This window comes from Rattus rattus, chromosome 1, assembly GCF_011064425.1.
Source record: "Rattus rattus isolate New Zealand chromosome 1, Rrattus_CSIRO_v1, whole genome shotgun sequence".
NCBI classification, from domain to species: domain Eukaryota; kingdom Metazoa; phylum Chordata; class Mammalia; order Rodentia; family Muridae; genus Rattus; species Rattus rattus.
In genome coordinates this window covers 185,903,712-185,924,625 of record NC_046154.1, presented here as the reverse complement: position 1 = coordinate 185,924,625, position 20,914 = coordinate 185,903,712, and the positions used below count along the sequence as shown (strand labels likewise).

The 20,914-nt window shown below is 35.2% G+C and overlaps 1 protein-coding gene across 1 annotated transcript in view; it reads left to right on the top strand.

The window, feature by feature from the left end:
* The window catches only part of Ptprq (protein tyrosine phosphatase receptor type Q), a 178,257-nt gene that overhangs the window by 46,957 nt on the left and 110,386 nt on the right, over nt 1-20,914 (top strand). Inside the window, exons 17-19 of the mRNA XM_032890794.1 lie at nt 1,748-1,868; nt 14,528-14,688; nt 15,387-15,532. Of these exons, the coding sequence (XP_032746685.1) occupies nt 1,748-1,868; nt 14,528-14,688; nt 15,387-15,532 (428 nt within the window). The remainder of the gene's footprint in view (nt 1-1,747; nt 1,869-14,527; nt 14,689-15,386; nt 15,533-20,914) is intronic.

Genomic DNA, 20,914 nt, shown 5'->3' with positions numbered 1-20,914 from the left:
TTAATCAAAGCCAGTGAACATTTATGTTCAATAGGATATCTAAACTGTATGAATGCAGACTGTCTACTTGAGTTCTACAGTTGAATCATATAAGTCATTAAAAATAGGCTGACAAAAATAGGGAAATATTCACCTGAATTCTTGGCCACATTGTGTATATCAAATGTGTTCTTCCCCTTCTTGAACAAGTTTACTAAGTGGAGACTAGCCTGAGGAAGATGAATTTTCTGAGTTATATGCCTCGACTCAGAAAGCTTTCAGTGCAGATGTGACCTATAGTTGACAAATATGTAAACAAATAATTTGTATAATTGTAATTACTGGTAGAAAGGGGTTTCCAAAAATTATTTACTAGGCATAAAGAGGAAATTAAGTTACTCTGGGGCGTCAGGGAAAGTGGAGCTAAGCATTCTGTCTATGCTGGGACCCGAGGGAAGGCGGAAGAGGAGGAAGTGAGTGAGGAGAGCATAGCAGAAGAACTTTGTGCACTGATGCTCTGACATGCTAAATTGATTATGTTGTAAATAATTTTAATTTTTAAAAATCCATTTATTTTTAGTTTTTACTGTGGTGTGTGTGTGTGTGTGTGTGTGTGTGTGTGTGTGTTTGTGCATGCATATGTGTACACTTTGCACTTATATGGAAGTCAGAGGACGACTCTTGGGACTTAGTTCTTTCCTACTACCATGGAGGAGTTCGGACTCAGGTCATTGTGTAATTTAAGCTGTTCAGTTTGACCAGATTGTATTGGATAATAAAGGTAACCAAAATACACACACACACACACACACACACACACACACACACACACACACACACACTTACATGTTCTTCCCAAGATTTTTAATGCTTATTATAGAACAAAAATGTAGAGTTGCTAGATATTTGTATCTAAATTACTTCTAGTTCCTGATGGACATCCTTTTCTCTAAAAGTCAACACAAATGATACTTTATAAGTATGCTAAGAGAGTGTGTATGAGGTTTGCTTTGATCAGGTGATGTCTGTACTCAACATCACATGACCACACCACTGGAGGAAATACAAAGCAGAAGAAAACAAAACAGAAATGGCAACCATGGTTGTCACCACCTCAATAACTCCATGAAATAAGCTATTCTCAAAAATTAAGAAAACTGAGAGTAATTTTAACCATTTTTCTTTTAGTGTGCTATCCTACCTGCTATAATGGAGTTTCCTGTGAAACCCGTTCAAGTATAAAGACATATTAACTAGATTTTGATCTTACTCTAGTGTTTTCTGACACATTTGGGGTTGAGGAATGCCATTTGTCTGGATGAGGTCAGCCATTCTAAGTTCCTTCAAAATATATTATCATTCTTTGAATGTAATACATCTTTTTTCCCAATTCTTCATTATCTGGGGAGATCTTTTACTATGTGATACATTTATGCACCCCAATAAAACATTTGCTTTTATTAGAGAATGATATTTTACCAAAATGTTCTTAAACAGTCAGTGAGTCATGGTGACAGATCCGTGTTGTATTTTCTCATGAAATACTTTTTCCCATTGAATCACAGGAGCAGATGTTCTAACAGCCCCATGAAAATCTTCTTTCATCATTTTATCCGAACATAAACAATCAGGTTCTTCTGCCTATGGAGAGAAGTGCTGAAAATGATTCATTTACCACAGAGTTTATCAGAAAAATCTGTACACCTTTATTTTTACATTTTTCATATTTATTTAATGAAACGTGTCATTCTTTGTTAAAAATTTCCAGCTCCTGATTCTCCTCCTCAGAACTTCTCTGTGAAACAGTTGTCTGGTGTCACCGTGATGTTGTCATGGCAACCACCCTTGGAGCCAAATGGAATTATCCTCTATTACACAGTTTATGTCTGGTAAGGATTTTTTGGAAGTAGTTCTGAGAACAAATATTAATTTGTAATATAATAGGAATGTAGTGTTTATCTCAGAATGTGATGCTGCATTAGGGCCCTGATTATTAATAGGTGGGTTAAAATGCTTTTTATTAAGAACTAAGTTTACCTCACATTATGTACTTGATCAGCAAACAAAAATCCTTGCAGTTTAAATAAAAAAGTATATTTTTCAAAGCTATACTAAATGTATACTCTTGAAGGCCTGGATGATAAACTTACACAATTACAAATGTATGATTTAAAATATTGGAAAGCCTTTGACCTGCTTGTTTCCAAGCTGGACTGGTTCACTCCTCCATAGGCAACCTGGTGGTCCCCTGCTCCCAGGAGGTCAAGGTATGGATGCAAACTTAGTGCAAACACCGAATAGCATAGCTCACTGCAGCCTAGAATTCCCGGTCTCAGCTTCTCAAGTAGCTGGGACCACACACATGAACCACCATACATGGCTATTTGAAAGTTTTTTAAAAAGAAAACTTTGCATAACTATTTTCAAATATACTTACACAAAATTTCAATTAAAATTTAAATCAAAGATATGCTTTTAGATCTACTAAGGTCAACTTTCCATTTATGATAAGCAGTGATTTATTGGTTATTTTAACCTTAAGTACTTATCCTTCAGTCATGAAACTGATGAAATCTCAAAGTGTGTGTCCTATGAGTTAACAAACAGCTATATTCCTTTATGGCAATCCAGGAGAATAAAATTCTTATTTTGATCTAATGCATATCGTTAAACAGAACCCACAACTCATGTGAACACACATCAAAGACATTTTAAGTTATTTCATCTAAGAAAATAAAATTTATAAAGTATTTTGTTAAAAATAGATACTTCCTTGTATTTACATTTCTAACTTAAGAAGAACCAATGTGGGAGATACTGCCCTATTTCAAAAGCTTTTGCTTTAGTTTTTTTCCTTAAATTGTCATTTTTATCCCCTAATTCCTCTGTAGATCTTGTGCATAGGGTTCGTTAAAGGTTGTATTTCTTATAAAAATACATGATTTATGGTTGGTTTGCTTAGTTTGGGTGACACTAGGAATATCATGAGAGATGCTAGTGAGAAGGAAGTAAGGAAAATGAGGAAGGAATTCTACTCCATCATCTTTCCACTACTTCATTCATTCATTCATTCATTCATTCATTCATTCATTCATCTATGCAGAAATATTGGTAAAATTCCTCTCTACTCTCTAAAGCCCCTGCCTACTGAGTCTACTGTTAAGATACAACTGGTCTGTGTACCATAAACAAGCCAACCAGAAAACATCAGGAGAAAGAAGAGAGCTTCTTCATAAAGTTGTGTTACTTTGTGATCTGAATAACCAGAAGATGCCTCTTGTCTTGTGTTGATCTATAGGACCTTTCCAACAGGAGCTGATATTCACTCTACTTTCCCCTATGGGGAAACATGACTTTCATTTTGAAGAAGAGAGAGGGTCAGGTTGACAAGGATTATGGGCTCCTTATGGAGAGTAAAATTGTGACCAGGCATGATGAAGCTCAGATGTCAAGTCACAGGGATAATTTGGTTTTCCTTCTCTTTTAACTTATAGCTGCCAGAGCATTTCCAACAATCTGAACTCTATGGGGAATGGATTGTACCAAGTAAAAATGTCAGCAAGACTACAAGAAGTAGGTTGTTCAATAGCAGAGGCAAGAGATCATATTGGTAGTAGACCAGAGTGGTGGGCAGCATTGTACTAAATTTAGGAAGAAAAGCCCAGATTAGTTTTGGAGATAAAAATCCAAATAATAAAACAGATGAATCACTAATGGATCCTGGATGTTTCAACCATGGAAGTTGAATCCTGGATATCTGAAGTTTTGGTAGAATGTAAGTAAAACAAGTTCTTTTGTACTGTGACCATGTCTCTCCTCACAAAGCCTCCAGGAGTCTCAGTATAATACACAGCACACACGAGTCTGGACTGTGGATCAAACCACATGACTGTCCCAGATTTATCTCTTTCTGGGTATGGTCTGCGATGATCTATAATATCCACCTATTTTAAGATCCTTGCTATAATTCTAGTTTCTGTTTTTAATATTGAAGTACATAAATGCAGGAGAATTTTGTAAAATAAATGGTGGCAGATATTTTATACTTAACCTTATAGAAAGGCCAGGGTCACATGTATAAAACAAGACATTTATTCTCAATAGCTGGTTCTCTATGCTTTTTGTAATGATGTTGAAGACTGTGAAGACATTTCACATAACTCATGCTTTCACATTCGGTGGACATGGTTTAATCCAATAAATGATAAATTCAAAGTTCAGTGCCCCCCAGAGAATACATTTCCACTCATCTTTGAAGAGGTGTTTCTGCAGTGATTCCTGTCAAGATAGACTTGAGTACAAGAGAAGGTGGGTGAAAAAGCCAGGTCCCAATGTCTCCAGTGTGTGTGACTGCAGCTCACTAAACTTGGCCTCCTTTGAGAGCTTATCTGACACTGACTCACAGTAAAAGCTCCTGGTTTGAAAGTTTTCATTTTCTATTTTATTCTTGATTTTCTTGAGACTTACCCAAATAGTTGGGTCTTCTCGCCTCGTCTGTCTTGACCCTCAAATACTAGACTATTTCAGTTATTTTTTCCCCTCAACCTCGGACTGTAAGGGCGTAGTGCCTGCAGGGTTCCTCCCTCCATGTCTTCCAGTCATTCTAGATAGTTGTGTCAGGACTTCTTAGACCCTGCTGCAAAGCGTGGTACACCCACCAGCTTGAGATTTTCAACATGATTTCCACTTTTCCCTTCTCCCCAAGAAGAAGCCTTCCCTCTTCCATGATGTTTCCTTCCCAAATCTATTTGGTTCCTTTCATCACTCCTCTGAGAAACTTGCTTAACCACTTAGGTCCCTCTCTCAGAATTTTTTTTTAAATCATGATGAAAGTAAATTTCCATTTTCTTGACACAGGGCAAGGGATCCTTCTTTAAAAAACTGAATATGTGTGTGTGTGTGTTACATGCATGTAAAGTGCATACATGTGTTTGTTTTGTGTAATATGTATATGCAGACTGCAGAAGGCAAATGGGTTGTCTTCCTCAATTCTTCTTTATATTATTTCCTTGGGACAGGGTCTTTTGCAGTAGTCAATTTGGATCAGAAGTACTCACCTCAGTACTTTAACCTGACTGGCTGGCCAGAAAGTTCTGTCATGCTTGACTCCACACATATACACTCACTGAAATGTGGCTTACAGTCCCACACAGACATGCTCAGCATTTTTAACGGGTATGGTGATTTGAACTAAGGTCTCCATGTTTACACAGCAAGCATTCTTATTGACTGAGCCATCCTCTCACTCTGGGTTATAAAATTTGGGAGACTCATACCGTACATGAAAATTTTAATTAATTGATTAATTAAAAATGTATGTATATGAGTGTTTTGCCTCCATGAATGTTTGGGTACTACATGTGTGTCTAGTGCCTTAGGAGGTCAGAAGAGGTCATCAGATTCTCTAGAACTAGATGGTTGTGGACCTCCTTGTGGATATTGGGAATCTACTGTGGCTCTTAATCACAGAGCCTTCTCTCCAGGCCATAAGGTAGACTGTCAGTATCAAAAGGTATATAGAAAAGTTGCCAACACAGTTGACTTTCCTAATCAAATGCACAAGCACACACACAGGGACATAGACAAAACACATAGCATGTCTACATTCACACACTACAAAGACCTACTTTAGACATTGTTTAATTTAAGACACTAAACTGTAGCATGTCGTTCCTACTGCACTGTTTTAAGCTCCAGGCAAGCCCTACCAAGTTTCCCTTGGATCTGCCAATGAAGGACACACACACACACACACACACACACACACACACACACACACACACACACACAGTAGCTCATTTTTTGATATGCCTTAACTCGATGGCCGCGCTCTTCTAAGCCTCCCTTGGCTATCACAGCCTTCTTTTCACTCCCAGCTTTTCACACTAATTCTGCCCTCATGCTACCCAAGGCCCAGTCAAGGAAGCTGTGATGATTACTCCATCCAAGATCTCACATGGCTGATGGCTTGTTCTCCAAATCATGGCAAGCAAGCAAGCAAGCAAGCAAGCAAGCAAGCAAACAAACAAACATTTTCTCCTTTCCTGTGTCTGCTAGCTTGCCTGCAGGAAAACTGCAAGTCCAATTTATTCTGCCTAGCTCATTGGCCACTAACATCTTCTTATTTTTTTTTGATATATTATGGTAAAAAATTTAATAAGCGAAAACATACTAAATTCGATATAAAATGGGGTTATTTGGAATACCTTCAATAGATAACAATTGAAAACACTAGGTATTAATAAAGATCAAACAACCTAACTATAAAATTGCCAGCAGTAAGAGAAAGCAATGAACAAATTAATAATCACAAATGTGATCAGAAGTTAATCAATGTATGAAAAAACCACAGACTCATGGAAAGCAGTCTACATACATTAACTGTGTAGACTACATTGTGACGAACTTTCAAATTAACTCTAAAATCCCAGTGGTGTAGCACAATAGAAGTTTATTTCTTGGCTGACCTAGACCTCACTAACATTGACAGGAGTGGCTGTTCCACAAAGTCTGTGTAAGATTTGTGCCCCTTTGGCTAGTTGGTGTACACAAGGCATATGTACAATATTTGTTGGAGGAAATTGTTGATATACCCTATATACTATTGTTTTGAATGTAAAACTTCAACTTGTAGAACTTTGATGCATATCATATTTAACTAATATAAATATCAGGTAGTTGTAACATGAATAAACAATAAATTTTACTTAAAATTCATTATTTGAAAGAGTAGAGGTGGAACTTTTTTGAACTTTAGTTGCTAGCCTCTTTATTGATTGATCAAGAACCAATTGGGGACAGAACATTCAGTGTTACACAGAGATTCCTGATCAAAACATCAGAACCACCCCTTATAGTAATCTGTTATTCACAATTGATTGAAAATTTATTATTATTTGTTGAGTGAGTAAATAAAAAGTATAGTTTTAAAATTTACAACTTAGTCCTTAATCTTTTATATTTTTTTTCTAAGAATAATGCAATTTGGGGCTGGAGAGATGGCTCAGTGGTTAAGAGCACTGACTGCTCTTCCAGAGGTCCTGAGTTCAAATCCCAGCAACTACATGGTGGCTCACAACCATCTGTAATGAGATCTGATGCCCTATTCTGTTGTGTCTGAAGACAGCTACAGTGTACTTATATATAAAATAAATAAATAAATCTTAAAAAAAGAAAAAATATCTTTTTTAAAAAACAAATAATGCAATTTATACAGTAAATAATTATTTTGGTAGGGTGACTATTTCACATATATCAAATATATTCAAGAAGACTATCTATATTATAATGAATCATGTGAATGATAATGAAGTAGTTAGAAATGTATTTTTTAGTTTCTATTAAATTTTTACTAAGACATTTCTTGAATGCTTTAGACAGTACGACTATGAGGAGGTCATAGTTTTTTACCCTTTTATTCTTTAGCTATTATCAGTTTAAGTGGGAAATATGATAGAGCTGTCATCACTCACTATACATGGATTCAGGTTAGTGAGAGACAGGATTCTTTCATACCTCTGATGTGTAGCTATCTGTGTGATTCCATTAAAGCCGTGGTTCTCAACTTTCCCGATGCTGTGACCCTTTAATATAGCTTCTCATGTTGTGGTGACCCCCAATCATGAAATTAGTTTCATTACTACCTCATAACTATAATTTTGTAGCTGTTATGAATCATAATGTAAATCTATAAAATGCAGGTTACCTTATATATGACCCCTGTTAAAGGGTCACTTGACCCACAAGAAGTCACTACCCACAGATTAAGAACTGAAGCTTAAAGGTTTCAAAAATGCTGTCTGCTACATGGATAGACGTACTAGAATTCCTTCATCTCCCATGATTCTCAGATTCCTTCATTCCAGTTACAAAATTTTAAATTCTCATAAAGCCGTCCACCTGGACAGTTTTTTTCTTTTAGTGTGTTTTTGAGATGAAGGATTCTGTGTTAACATTCTGGGTGACTATTTCCTTTTCATGAAGATTTCTCTACAAAATTCTTCATAAGGATTGATGTGTATTCATTTTGCTTCTAATGCCATGTTAACCACAGTTTGTAGAGGAATTATTCAGAAATCTATTTTAATCTTTTACAACTTAGAATAACTTGTTCCTCTAAAAGTTTCATCATGAAACAATGCTCATTATATCAATATAATAATGTAATATTTTCCCTCATTTATGTCAACAAATTATGAATTTTCAATGATACACAGTCCTTGCTGAGGGCAAATATATCAATGAAACAGTTTTATTAGAATACTATACATATATTCTTCCAATGCCCTTGGAATTGATACACGATGTTCTTATAAAGCCATACAAAGCTAATTTACTTGATATATTCTTGAGTTCCGCTTGGATTTGTTTAATGGTTTTGCCTCTGTATGTGTTAGAAAAACTGAAAGTTAGTTTTCTCCACAGTTGCCAAGGCAATACTCTACAAGGTATAGGTAAAAGATTATGGAATAAATGTTAATGTTATTCTAGCTTATATGTAAATCTTACCTTGAACATGTTTTGTTTCCCAAACACAATGAGGAACAATACTGATTCACTGTTTGTCAGATATATATTAACACACATATAGAAATAAAAACTATACAGAACCTTAAAGTTATTGTAGGCATATTTATTATGTAATGATATAGCAATATAAAATAACTTAAAATTATTTGCTGAAGGTCTTTGTTTGGGGTTTTAAAACAATTCTAGTACAGGTCTTTATTAAATGTATGGGTCTATGTCATACATAATATAAGCACTTTATACATGACTTTTTATATGATATAAACTATTATGGTCCCATTTATTGTTTTACAAGATATGTATCCTATTGAAAATGACTTAATAGAAGAATACAAGTAGCACTGGTAGGAGGTTGAGACAGATGAACCATGAGTTCAAGGTCAACCTAGGATTCATAGTTATTCCATATCTCAAAAAATACCCAAAGTTGAAAGCATTTCATATACACCAGCACAGAGTATGGGGTATTTATTAACTGTAGTTCTCATTTTGAAATGTTTTTAGTAAATATTATTTAATAAGTCAGAGAGTATCTCAATGGAGACAGCTTATGAAGAATGGAGTCACCATGATTCTTAAGACATTGGAGGGCAGCATTATGGAATGTACTACTGTGGTGTGTTGAGTGAATGAAAGAAACAAGCTTAAGTAGATGCAGTTGTTAAGTGCAAAATCAAATAAAAGCTCTAGTAAGACCCCAACAAGTGGAAAATTAATTAACAAATGCTAGTTTATATTAGGAAGTCATTTCCTAAATAGTGAAATAAATGAATATTAACATTATTTGGGTTATCAGTACTTAGTGAGAAAAGGAATGAGCCTATGTAAAAGTATCTATCATTCACCTGATATAATTGTCATCTCAGAAGTTTAATATTGAATAAGCTCATCCTTTCTTTCTGAATTCTGGCTGGCTGGTTCAAATCAGATGTCCTAACTCAAATGCCTCTCCAAGCTGACTGATCCAGTCTGGCTTCCCTCAGTTTCTCACTGAATTACTCTGCTTAGCTTCATACTAATTCTGGCAATTTGTTCTAATCTTCTGGCTCCTTGTTCTCTGGTACTTCTGCTTTTGTGCACTGCACTGCTTCAACTCACTAAGGAACTCAACTCCACTGCACTGCACTCACCGTATAGCCTGTACCTGACTTCCCAAGCTCAAATAAACCCAACTGCACTGACTCCCAACTGACTCTCTCCCCCTGTTCTGCTCTTAAACAGCTTCTCTTTCCTGTGCTGTTCTGATGAGAGCTGGGTATATCCTATCTCTGACTCATTTTGTCAGATCTTTCTCTGATTCATCACTTTGTCTGCCCCTCAACTATGGCTGCTTCCTTCTCCAAAATAACCTTACCTTCATTGTTAGATATCAATGGTGTGTAATAGGGCTTGTCTGTATTCTAGCCAGAGGAATTAAAGGTGTGTGATGTGTTTGTATTCCAGCTGTATCACATAGACTAGGTCTTTGGATGTGATCCCTTGCCAAAGCAGTCATGTTGCTAGATTAACTTTCTTCTACAAGACTAGAATATTTAAATAACAGAAATAGTTTATAAACTAGATATGTAGAACGTAACATCAAATTAGGACTACCAACATGAAACAAAGCATCAAATGATGAAGATGAGATGAAGACTCCTTTTATTAAGTTTCAACCTTGACTAGGAAAGTATGTCTACTTATATATATTTGCAAAAAATGAGAAAATCTGTTTAGGTCTAGCCAAGTAATTTTGGTATTACAGATATTCATTTGTTGTAGGAAATTATCATTTAGCATGGGTTTGATGTTGTCAGAAACAAATAACTTGGTAAAGAAGAATTGGTCTCATGATTTTGAATAGTGTTTCTCAACCTATGAGTCATTACCCCTTTGTGAGTTGAACAACCCCTTCACAGGGGTCAAATAACAGATATCCTACATATCAGATATTTATGTTATGGCATATAACAATAAAAATTTAATAAAAAAGTAGAAACAAAAATAATTTTATGATTGGGGATCACCAAACATGAGGAATTATATTAAAAGTTCACAGTCTTAGGAAGGTTGAAAACCACTGCTCTAGAATTAGGTTTTAACCTAGGTGCTATAAGATAGTCAGATAATTTACATGTAAAAATGAGAAGTAGTGTTATCTTTAAGACTATACTGATGCTAATTCAATACATTCATTTTCTTCATACAGCTCAAAAGTGAAAGCAAGAAAATTACATAGCATTTTTCAGAATTATTCCAAAGCAAATTAAAATTATTTTGAAATATGAAAAAAATATGTTAAAAGACCTTGCTAAGCTAAGAATTAAACTTAATAGAAACAATTGCAGATGACTACCTTTACATTTGTTCCCAGTTTTATTCTTGAATGATGTAAAGTATCTCTTTTAGATTCAGTATTGAGCAACATTCATACATTTAAATATGGCGTGCTCTTGACTTTGGCTATATTAGGGTTATGTACCTTCTTAGTCTTCTCCTTTCCCCATTCTCCTCAACTCCTTGTTCTACACATAAACAGTGCAGATGATTTTTCACGTTAACAATTTCCTACATTTTTTGCTTTATCACATCTTCTTTTCCTAGACTTTGGTCATAATGTAATTATTCATGACTTTAAAATATTTCTTTTAATTTTTGCAGGAAAATAAAAGTTATTGTCCTGTTCTTGGAGAAATCACATTGTTCCTAATGAATTGTTTTATATTGAAATTGTTGCTGTTTCTCTGATTTGAAGATAAAATCTATTATTATATTAATGTCTATGATAGTTTCTCATACATTGTAGATGCTTAAGCCAGGCTAAATTCTTGTGAACATTGGTCTTATATAATCATCTCTAAATTAGCAACAGCATCTATGTTTGTTTGGAATATAGTCTAAAGGCACACGCTGTCCACTTGCAAAACTGTAATAGCAGATAGGTAAGATGTGTGAACAGCCTATTTTAAAAGTGGACTATATGTAATGGATAAACAGGTGAGCATAAATATAATACCACTCATGTTCAGGGACATGCAAACAAAAGTTAGACAATTGTATCAAATTAGATTCATAGAAGTTGAGAAATTATCAGTATCCAGATCAACAGTAAGAGTTTACCCAATGTATACTCTCAGATTTTCTTAATGTGACTCTTGCAATAATTTAAAAATCAGAATAGTAATTATTGAGAAGCAACACTCACTAAGACAAGACTTGAAACCATTTGACTCAATGGGTCACAAAGTTTAAAATGAAGAAATAAAATGACTGTAACAAAGAGATATCTGTTGAGGGGTCATCACAGTTTTATCACTAGTAATAGCTAAAAAAAAGAGAAAGAAGATTATTGAAGATTAATCAAGACAAAAATAGCTAAGTATTCATGTGTTCATGGTGTGCCTATATTAGGTTATTACAATGTAGAAAGTTATCAAATATTTTTACTAACATCTGAGACAATAGAACTAACATGATGTACACAAGAGCATATATGAAGAAATTCTATTAGATGTTAAACTAACAGGTACAGAACATGAAACAAAAACCAACCCAGTCAATACAAGAGTAATAATCACAATGGTAATAGTGTCAAATCTTGGAGGAGTGAATCCTTTAGGCTACAGATTTGCTCACTTATGGCTTCTCAGGGATAGAGACGTTGCACTTGGTCCAGAGATTTGTGTGCCGCTCACAAACTAGCAGCCGTTAAGAGCTGAGGAGCCAGGCTTGTCCTCAGTGACATTCCTCTTCCCTCTCTTCTCTATTTCCTCTTCATTTGGTTTTATGGTAAACCCTTCAAGTGAAATTGTGATCCCTATAAATTTATTTAAGTTCATTTATTTTCTACCCAATTTCGTAAAATACCATGATGCTATTTCTGAAAGAGTGGCACTGTTTGTTTCTAGTTACACACTCTGAACTCATATTGTTTCCCACTCTCATGAGTTATCCAATTATTTTTCAGATACCAGTGCTTACATTTGGATTAAATTAACGCCTCTGTAACAGCAAAGATAGACTGAAATGTATCTCTGTGGATACCAGTAGTTCACACAAGCTCTGTTATTCTCTTAAAACTTGAGGATTCAAATGTTTTACTGAAAAAGAAGGAACATCTGTTCACAGGGGAAATCTACTTACTTTTATGTTTCCAAAGAAGAAAAATATGAAACTGTGGGAGACATCATTTTTTTGTGATACTACTCTCTTACCTATATTCTTTAATAATTTTATTATTCTTAGAAAGCACATTTGTTTGTGAATAGATATTTTAGAACTACGACATAAGTATCTATTCTTGGATTTAAATACTAATTAATACTCAGTTCAACTAAGTTAATGTGACTAAAAATATAATTGCATTCTTACACTTTTGCAACATTTTAATGCTTTATAAAATTATTTTTCCCTGTTAGATTTTGAGACTTACTTACTTAGACTTTCTGAGTCTAAATTGATCTAGTTTACTTCCTTGTCAGCGTAGCATTCTTAAGTACCTTAAATATTTTAACTAAGTAACAGGTGTCATTTCTGGTTTTTTATCTTTTTTTGTAAATTACACACCTTGTTTTGGGGCCATTTCTATTAAGTAATTATATACATACTTACACACTAACACACACACACACACACAATCAAACTCCCTTTGGGGGATATATCAGTAATCTCAGCAGTAGTGCCAGGGAGGTAGGAGAATCAGGCGTTTACAGATACCACGAATTTGAATCATATCTGAGCTACCTAAGACCCCGTCTCCAAACTAACAAAACACAGGAAGGTATTTTTGCTCAGCATTGTTTATAACATTTGAATTGGCATAGAAGTAAAACTCACCCTTATACAACATATGAAAAAGGGATTTACCTGACTAAATAATAACATAAATATGATCTTGTCAGCATTAGAAAGAACAAAATATGTGGGCAATGAAAGCATTTGTGTGCAGTAGGTGCTAAAGTAAACTTTGAATCCACAGCATTCTCAGATGTCTGGCTTGGTCCCCTGATACGGGTCAAACACCCGAGGAAAGGGTCTGAGAAGATTGCTAAGAGCTAAACTGAGTGTACTGCACCCATGAACTGAATGTTCAGGTCTCAGCACCCATGTTGGGCAGCTCAAACTACGAGGAACTGCAAATCTAGAGGACCTGATACCTCTGATCCCCACAGACCCCATCTCTCGCATGTACATACCCACGAGAGACACTCATGCTTATACATAATTATAAATGAAAAAAAACCACACGAACAAAACTAATTAAGAAAGGAGAGAATTCTACTATTACCAATACTACTAGTAGTAATAGTAACAGTAGTAATAGTAGTAATGGTAGTGGTAGTAGTAGTAGCAGCAGCAGCAACAATAACAGTAGTAGTAGTAGTAGTAGTAGTAGTAGCAGCAGCAGCAGCAGCAGCAGCAGCAGCAGCAGCAACAGTAGTAGTAGTAGTAGTAGTGGTGGTGGTGGTGGTGGTGGTAATTGACTCCTAGCTCATAGTTTCATAAGGTTCAGTCAATTTTGGCGTGCTATGTGGTTTTTTCAGGAACATCTCACCTCATGTCAGCCAGGCAGAAGACAGAGCTCTATAATATTTGCTTTATACTTTCTCCTTTCTACAGTTTTTTCTATTTAGTCCTTCAACCTTTGGGGTAATGTTACCCACATTCATGTTATCTTTCCTTGAGAGTTAATCCTTCCTAAAGATACATTGTCATATATATCCAGAGGCAGACATTTCCTAGATGCTTCTCAGTCTAATAAAGTTGAGCTATCCCAAGATTCAATAAAATTGGTCCAAGCCAGCCATCATTATAAACATGTGATTCAATTACTAAATATACTTGAAAACTAATAAAGTTAATTTATTGAAGTAGTCTGAAATGTACTATTTTCAAAATTTCAGAATAAGTAGCATCTTTATCAAGTTAAGCCAATGAATTACTGGATACCACTGCTGCATATTTTTGATGTACTAATCCTGAAAAAATATGTGGTGGCATTTATTCTGAATGGCAATTTACATTTTTCTGTCTCTCTTAGGGATAAATCATCATTAAGAGCTATTAATGCAACTGAAGCGTCACTGGTGTTGTCTGCCTTAGACTATAATGTTGACTACGGTGCCTGTGTAACAGCTAGCACCAGATTTGGCGATGGGAATGCAAGAAGCAGCATCATTAACTTTCGAACACCAGAGGGAGGTGAGTCCTTAGGACCTCAATTCAAAGAACAAACAGTTCGAAAGCCATCAAACATCAAAACGTATTACTAAGCCTAAAACACATCCTTGGACACAAAACTGCCTCTACTTCCTATGTGTGTGCTGTTGGGTGATAGAATTAATCTGTCTGTACTTCAATTTTCTGATTGTTAAAGTGGAAACGGTCTATGAAGTCTCAGAGTTCTTATGAGGAGTAAGGAGTAAGCATCCACAGATGGATTCAGCACAGGACTTAATACATGATCAGCATTTTTCCTGAATCTTAAATGTAGCAAACTAAGCTACATTGGCTTTCTCACTGCTTTTGGCTTTTATCATTTCATTTTATTTTATTATTATTTTATTATTACTGTCCATTAAAGTAGGACTTCATCGTCATGTGCTCTGTAATAGAAATTGGCTATGAAGTTATCTGCAAATCAAGAGCAGTGGCGATATTTTAGAGCCTTTATGAGCAGGAACCCACTCTCTGTAGCTATCATATGGGAAAAGAGTAGAAGCAAAGCTTGGTGTGTGGTATCATTTCATTTCTGACACTCACGTAGATACGATTCCTAATTTAAGGGCTTTTAAAAAAATATTATGCCCATTTTCAATTTCTCAACTGCTGGAGAACTCAGATACTTCACCTTAACTTCTGGCCATAACTGCAAAGTTTCTGAATTGCCTGTTTTATAGAGCCCAGTGATCCTCCCAACGATGTCCACTATGTGAATCTCAGTTCCTCATCGATAATTCTCTTTTGGACTCCTCCTGTAAAACCTAATGGAATCATACAATATTATTCTGTTTATTATCAAAATACTTCAGGTACTTTTGTGCAGGTAAGAGCTGTGGGTTTCTTTTCATGACCACAATATTGTTAATATTGTGGACTATTTGTATTGATAATTATGCATAGATAAATTTTATAAAAGTCTCATTGATATATCAAATAATAATAAAATGTTAGGTATTTTTAATTTTCTGTCTGATCACTCTGTTTCTATCTCTCTCTCCTTTCTCTCTCTCTCTCTCTCTCTCTCTCTCTCTCTCTCTCTGTTTTATGTCTCTTAGCATCAATAAAACCGGCCCCACATAAAAAAAAAAATCAATTCTATTTTCTACAATAACTTTTCTCTTTAAGTAACAATGGTTTCATTTACTCTGATCTACTCAACTAAAAACCCACTTTAATTTTGATGTGTACAACATAGACAGTTTCAGTGAATAAATATTCTTGAATATTTCAATTATTTATTTTAGTTTTGATTTTGTAATTATATCATCTCCTTTCCTTCTTTCCAAATCGTCCCATGAATTCTTTACTTCTCTCTTGAAAATCCATGACCTCTATTTTTCTATCTATCTATCTATCTATCTATCTATCTATCTATCTATCTATCTATCTATCTATCTATCTATCTACCTATCTATCTGTTATATGTATATATTCCTGAAAGGTAAATGTATCCTGCTCAGTATGTATAATGTTACTTGAATGTATATTTTCAGGGCTGATTACTTGATTTGGTTAAGAAGTTGGTATTTTCTTCCCTAGAGAAGACTCTTTTGCCCATGTTCCACGTTGTTTAGTTTCCTGTGGTTCTCTGCCTGAGGCCTCACAGACTTCCCCTCCACTTTGGCGTGTCTGCTGATACTGTCTTTGGTCAGCTCACATTCGGGCAGTCACATGAATGGGACTTTGAGGATATATCTTCTGACATTAGTAAGAGACACAATCCTATAGCAAACTTGTATGATTGTCTAACTCTTAAAATCTTCTCTCATTTTTGCTGTATCCGTTGAGTCTGGCCTCCTCCACAATTATACGATTTGGTTGGTTATGCTTTTCTGTAAGGTTATCTTTAGAAAGTGAAATTACATTAATGAGGGCTCCAGGACTACATTTATTTTACTTGTGGTTATAAAGACAAATATTTAGAATATAGTACATTTTCTCCCACTGAAATATTTTTTATCATCGAGGAGAGAGTTTTTATAGTCACAATGCCATTATTAGTGCTTACCATCAGATATAGAAAAGACCAGTGGGCATATCATTATTAGTCTGCTGAATGTAGGTCATGGGACTGTAGTTTGCAGAGAGGATGTGAACATAGAAGTAATGAAAAAGTCAAGATGAATTTAAGTTAGAGATATATTTTCAATTTTGCCCAGAAATGTTATATTATTTCTCTAGATTATTTTTTCATATTTTTAATATATTAAAAAAAAAGTGGTGTGATTCAGTCACAGTCAGGGAGTTGGAATATTATCTGGGAAACAGAAATTTAGAAAAAATGCTATAATTTACAACATAAGGTTTTTACTGGGAGAAATGCCTTGCTGAATTGATTGTGACAATAAATTCTTATTTCTGGGTGTTGTCCTAATTAAAAGAAGATGGCAGATACTTTGGAATGGCCCAGTTCCATTTGTTGATTAGGATGTTTAGCTTAATCAGAGTCAGGACATCTGATTGACACTCTTTAGGACTAGGCTGTGTGGTAGGCCTTGCTGAGTTCATCCGTAGCTGAGTATGGGCTACTGAGGAACTGGACAAGGACAGAGTTTTGCAAACCACAGCCAAAGGCATCAGAACTCAATGTCCAGAGAAGGCAAGGCATCAGAACCCAATATCCAGAGACCAGATCAATATTCGCATTCTGTCCTTTAAATGGAATGATATAACTTTGCACCTAATAAGAGAATTACTTTATAAAAGACATATAAGTACAGATATACATATAATTATAGACACAGATATTTTAAACAAATACCTTAAGAACAAAGACTGAAAGAAAGGTCTGTTTTTTTCTTTTTGAAAGGTTTCTTTTTGAAATCTGGTAAGAAGCAAGACTATTATTTTTTTACCACAGATTGCCTCACAGACTTAGCATTATTTCTCCTTACTGTGAAAGATGGCCACCTTGAAGGTTTTTTTTCCACTTTTATGCATTTTTAAAGAAGCATCACAAAACTGTGCCATTTGAAATCTTAGCAATGGTTTGGCTTCTATCCAACTTACTTGCAGTGTGTGCACAATTACAGTTCGGTTCTCATTGTCTATAACTGCACCTTATTTTCAACTGTCTACCTGTGGTGTCAGCATGCCCTTCTAAACCTTTGTATTCATACCTGAGTATATAGCATGATCCCATTTTCAACTCGTCTGTCTTATAACAGGTTATCTCCCATTGAGTAATCTTAAGAATGCTTTTAAGTGTGACAGCTGCAGGAGGGCACAGGCTAATGATGTTAAAATATTTTAGAAGCCCAGTCTCCTGTGGCTTGACATTCGCCCAGGCTTTAATGCACTCCTAAAATTAATGTTCAAAGTAGCATGTCTTCTTTATCTGTTGTTTTTTAAGTTGGTAGAAAAAAATTACTTGGGATGAAAAACGACGTAGCAGTTTATGTCTATTAGCGTTAGTCTTTTGCCTTCTCCTCCCACTGGAGCTGTGAGGAACACCCCCACACTTAGCATGCTTTATTTGCCTCCTATTCTGGACATCTGGTTCAAGTCTTCGGATCCTTCTGCCATAGCTAACATCTTGAAAAAAATGGGACTTATAACATTTATATTCCCTCTACGTTCCTGGAATGGTTTCATGCATAGGTTTGATGATCAATAAATATTTTAATTAAAATAACATAAAATTGTTGCTATGGAACAAGATTTTCAGCACTTAGCTAGAATCTAGAAGCATTTAAGCGTGGACTGAGGCTGCTTTTCCATGATTTCTTGAGGACTTTCAACACCTTGCTACTGTTCAATCATCCTCCTTACTGCCTTCAGACATCGCACATTATGTTCAGTACGGGAAATTACCTCTTACTCAGTTCCCGCTATTGTGTGTCATGTTTTCATAATGTCTGACAGAATGCCATATGTATTTAAAAGTGCTAAAATAAGTTCTCCTGATAACAGAATCTGAAAGCATCTGTAAGGTGCCTTCTGGACACACTTCCATGAATTTTGCAGTAAGGTTTCATTAGATAATCGTAGTCAAAAGACATTATAAGCCAAAAAATAAAAAAAAGGTAAAGACTATACCATGGACTGACCCTGGACTCTGAAATCAATGGAATCCTAGTAATTCACCAGTAGATAAAGTCCCAGTGAACGTGATTTTGGGGGGAGGATGAATTTGTTAAAGAAGGGGAGGAGGTTAGGGGGATGTTGGCTGGGAAACCGGGAAAGGGAATAACACTCGAAATGTAAATAAGAAATACTCAAGTTAATAATAAAAAAAATTATCACTTCAATAAAAAAAAAGAGGTGAGGAAATCAATAGACTCAGATAAAGTCTAAGGAATGAATTTGTTTCTTTCAGTGATCATACAGAAATAATCAAATAATACTTATTTGTGATTTTTTAACGATAACTAGAATAAATCCTATTCCTCTTCAAAACCCTCTAAAATCCATTCAGATAATCTTTCAGTAATTAATACTTGTAATTTGCACTTATATAAGCTGCCTATTCTAGCTGTAAAGTTGAGATATTGGAAGGTATCCAAGCTCATATATCACATTTTCTGAGAAATGGTTACATGTTTAACAAGTCTATTCTCAAAAAAGACACCACAACATCAAAGCAACTCTTTGGTTGTACTGACAGATGTTTTAAAAAAAAAATCCCACAAAATGTACTGAATTTCAAATTGACAAACTGTAGAATCATCCTGACTAAAAACTTAATCAACTGGAATACCCCATGTTAATTATTTAAGCAAATTATTCTTGCTTTTATCGTGACTAGGCACAGTATTAATTTGTTGGTGTGAATCTTTGGAGTCTAATCCTCTATAGAGCTCTATAAAGTGGGAACAGTTATTCCTATGTTATTGTTAAGGGATGGGAACTTTTGAGGTTAGATATTGGTCCAGTCATGTACTGCCTGCCATATTTGAGTTGAGGTCTGTAAGATTTAAAGTGATTTTTGTAAATTGTATGGTGCATTTTTCTCACTGTACACAAACTTTCTTATAAAAGTATTGAGACAGGGTGTCATTATGTGGCCACGGCTTCCTGAAAGTCTCTACTTAGTAGAGGCTGACCTTGAGCTTCCCTTTATTCAATCTTCCAGGCGCTGAAATTACTAGCTGCATCAGTGCAGTAAGAATCTTGGAGTTTCGATTCTTTTAAAAGCAGAGAAATATTATTAGAATGTGTTTTTGTTTAATCTCAAGTGTGGGGATATGGGGCGGCTTCAGATTGTCCACAGCTGCTGACTAAGGTTTGCCTCAGGCTCTGGCAGAGCCTTGATTTTGCAAGCTGCAGATAGTTTCTGTGATTGTGTGACGTCTGAAACTCTGGGGACTTTTCAGAGGGTATATAAAATGCCAGGGGCGTTCCTAGAGGTGGGATGTGGTTATTGATTGTTATTGGTAGCTATTGGTCATGGTTTGTTAAGTAGTCATGAGCAAAAAAGAACAAGAGGAAGTAATTAGATAACCCAATGGTTAAGATCAAACTCCCTCCAAGGAACTGATTCTGCTAATCAGCAGGAACTAATGGTAATGTGGCCCTGTTTCTTTCCGCCCCCTGACTTTATTCAGGGACCGCTTTCCTTTCCTCTTGATCATGTTTTCTCTCTTATGCAGTGTTGGGAGGGGAAAGAAAGAGAGAATAGGGGTTGAGAAGGGTGGAAGAAAGAAGAACCCACAAAGGAGTCACAGTCAGCTGCATGTCATTCTTAGCTAAATTGATGGTATTTAAATTTATTTTTCTTTATTTTAGAATATATATATGTATATCTATGTGTATATATATATATAATAATTTAAATGTTGTCCAGAAAGGAAACTGTGACACAAATTCTTTAAATCCTGAAAAATAATTAATTTTATTTTTACTCTCTACGTAAGAGTGTAGTAACTGCTTTTTTTTCCCTATGAAGAGTCACTGGCGACAGATAAGAGCAATGGTTCGAGTCTGTGGATAAGGCAAAAACTTTCTCACTTTTATTATTATTAATGGGAAGAAGAGAGTGTAAGGCTGTTAGAGTGTTTTCAAATCTGTTGGAATGTATCCAATGCTTCAAAAAAAAATCTGAAAGTTTCAAAGGGAAATCCAAGCTCGGTCAACATAGCTATGACTTCTCTCTTGGCTGTATGACATTTTCTGCTTTGCAAAGCTCGGGGCGTTTTCTCTTTAATATTTTATGTATTGATCTGGTAAGAAAAACTGCTACCATCTATTCCGCTTTTAAAACAAA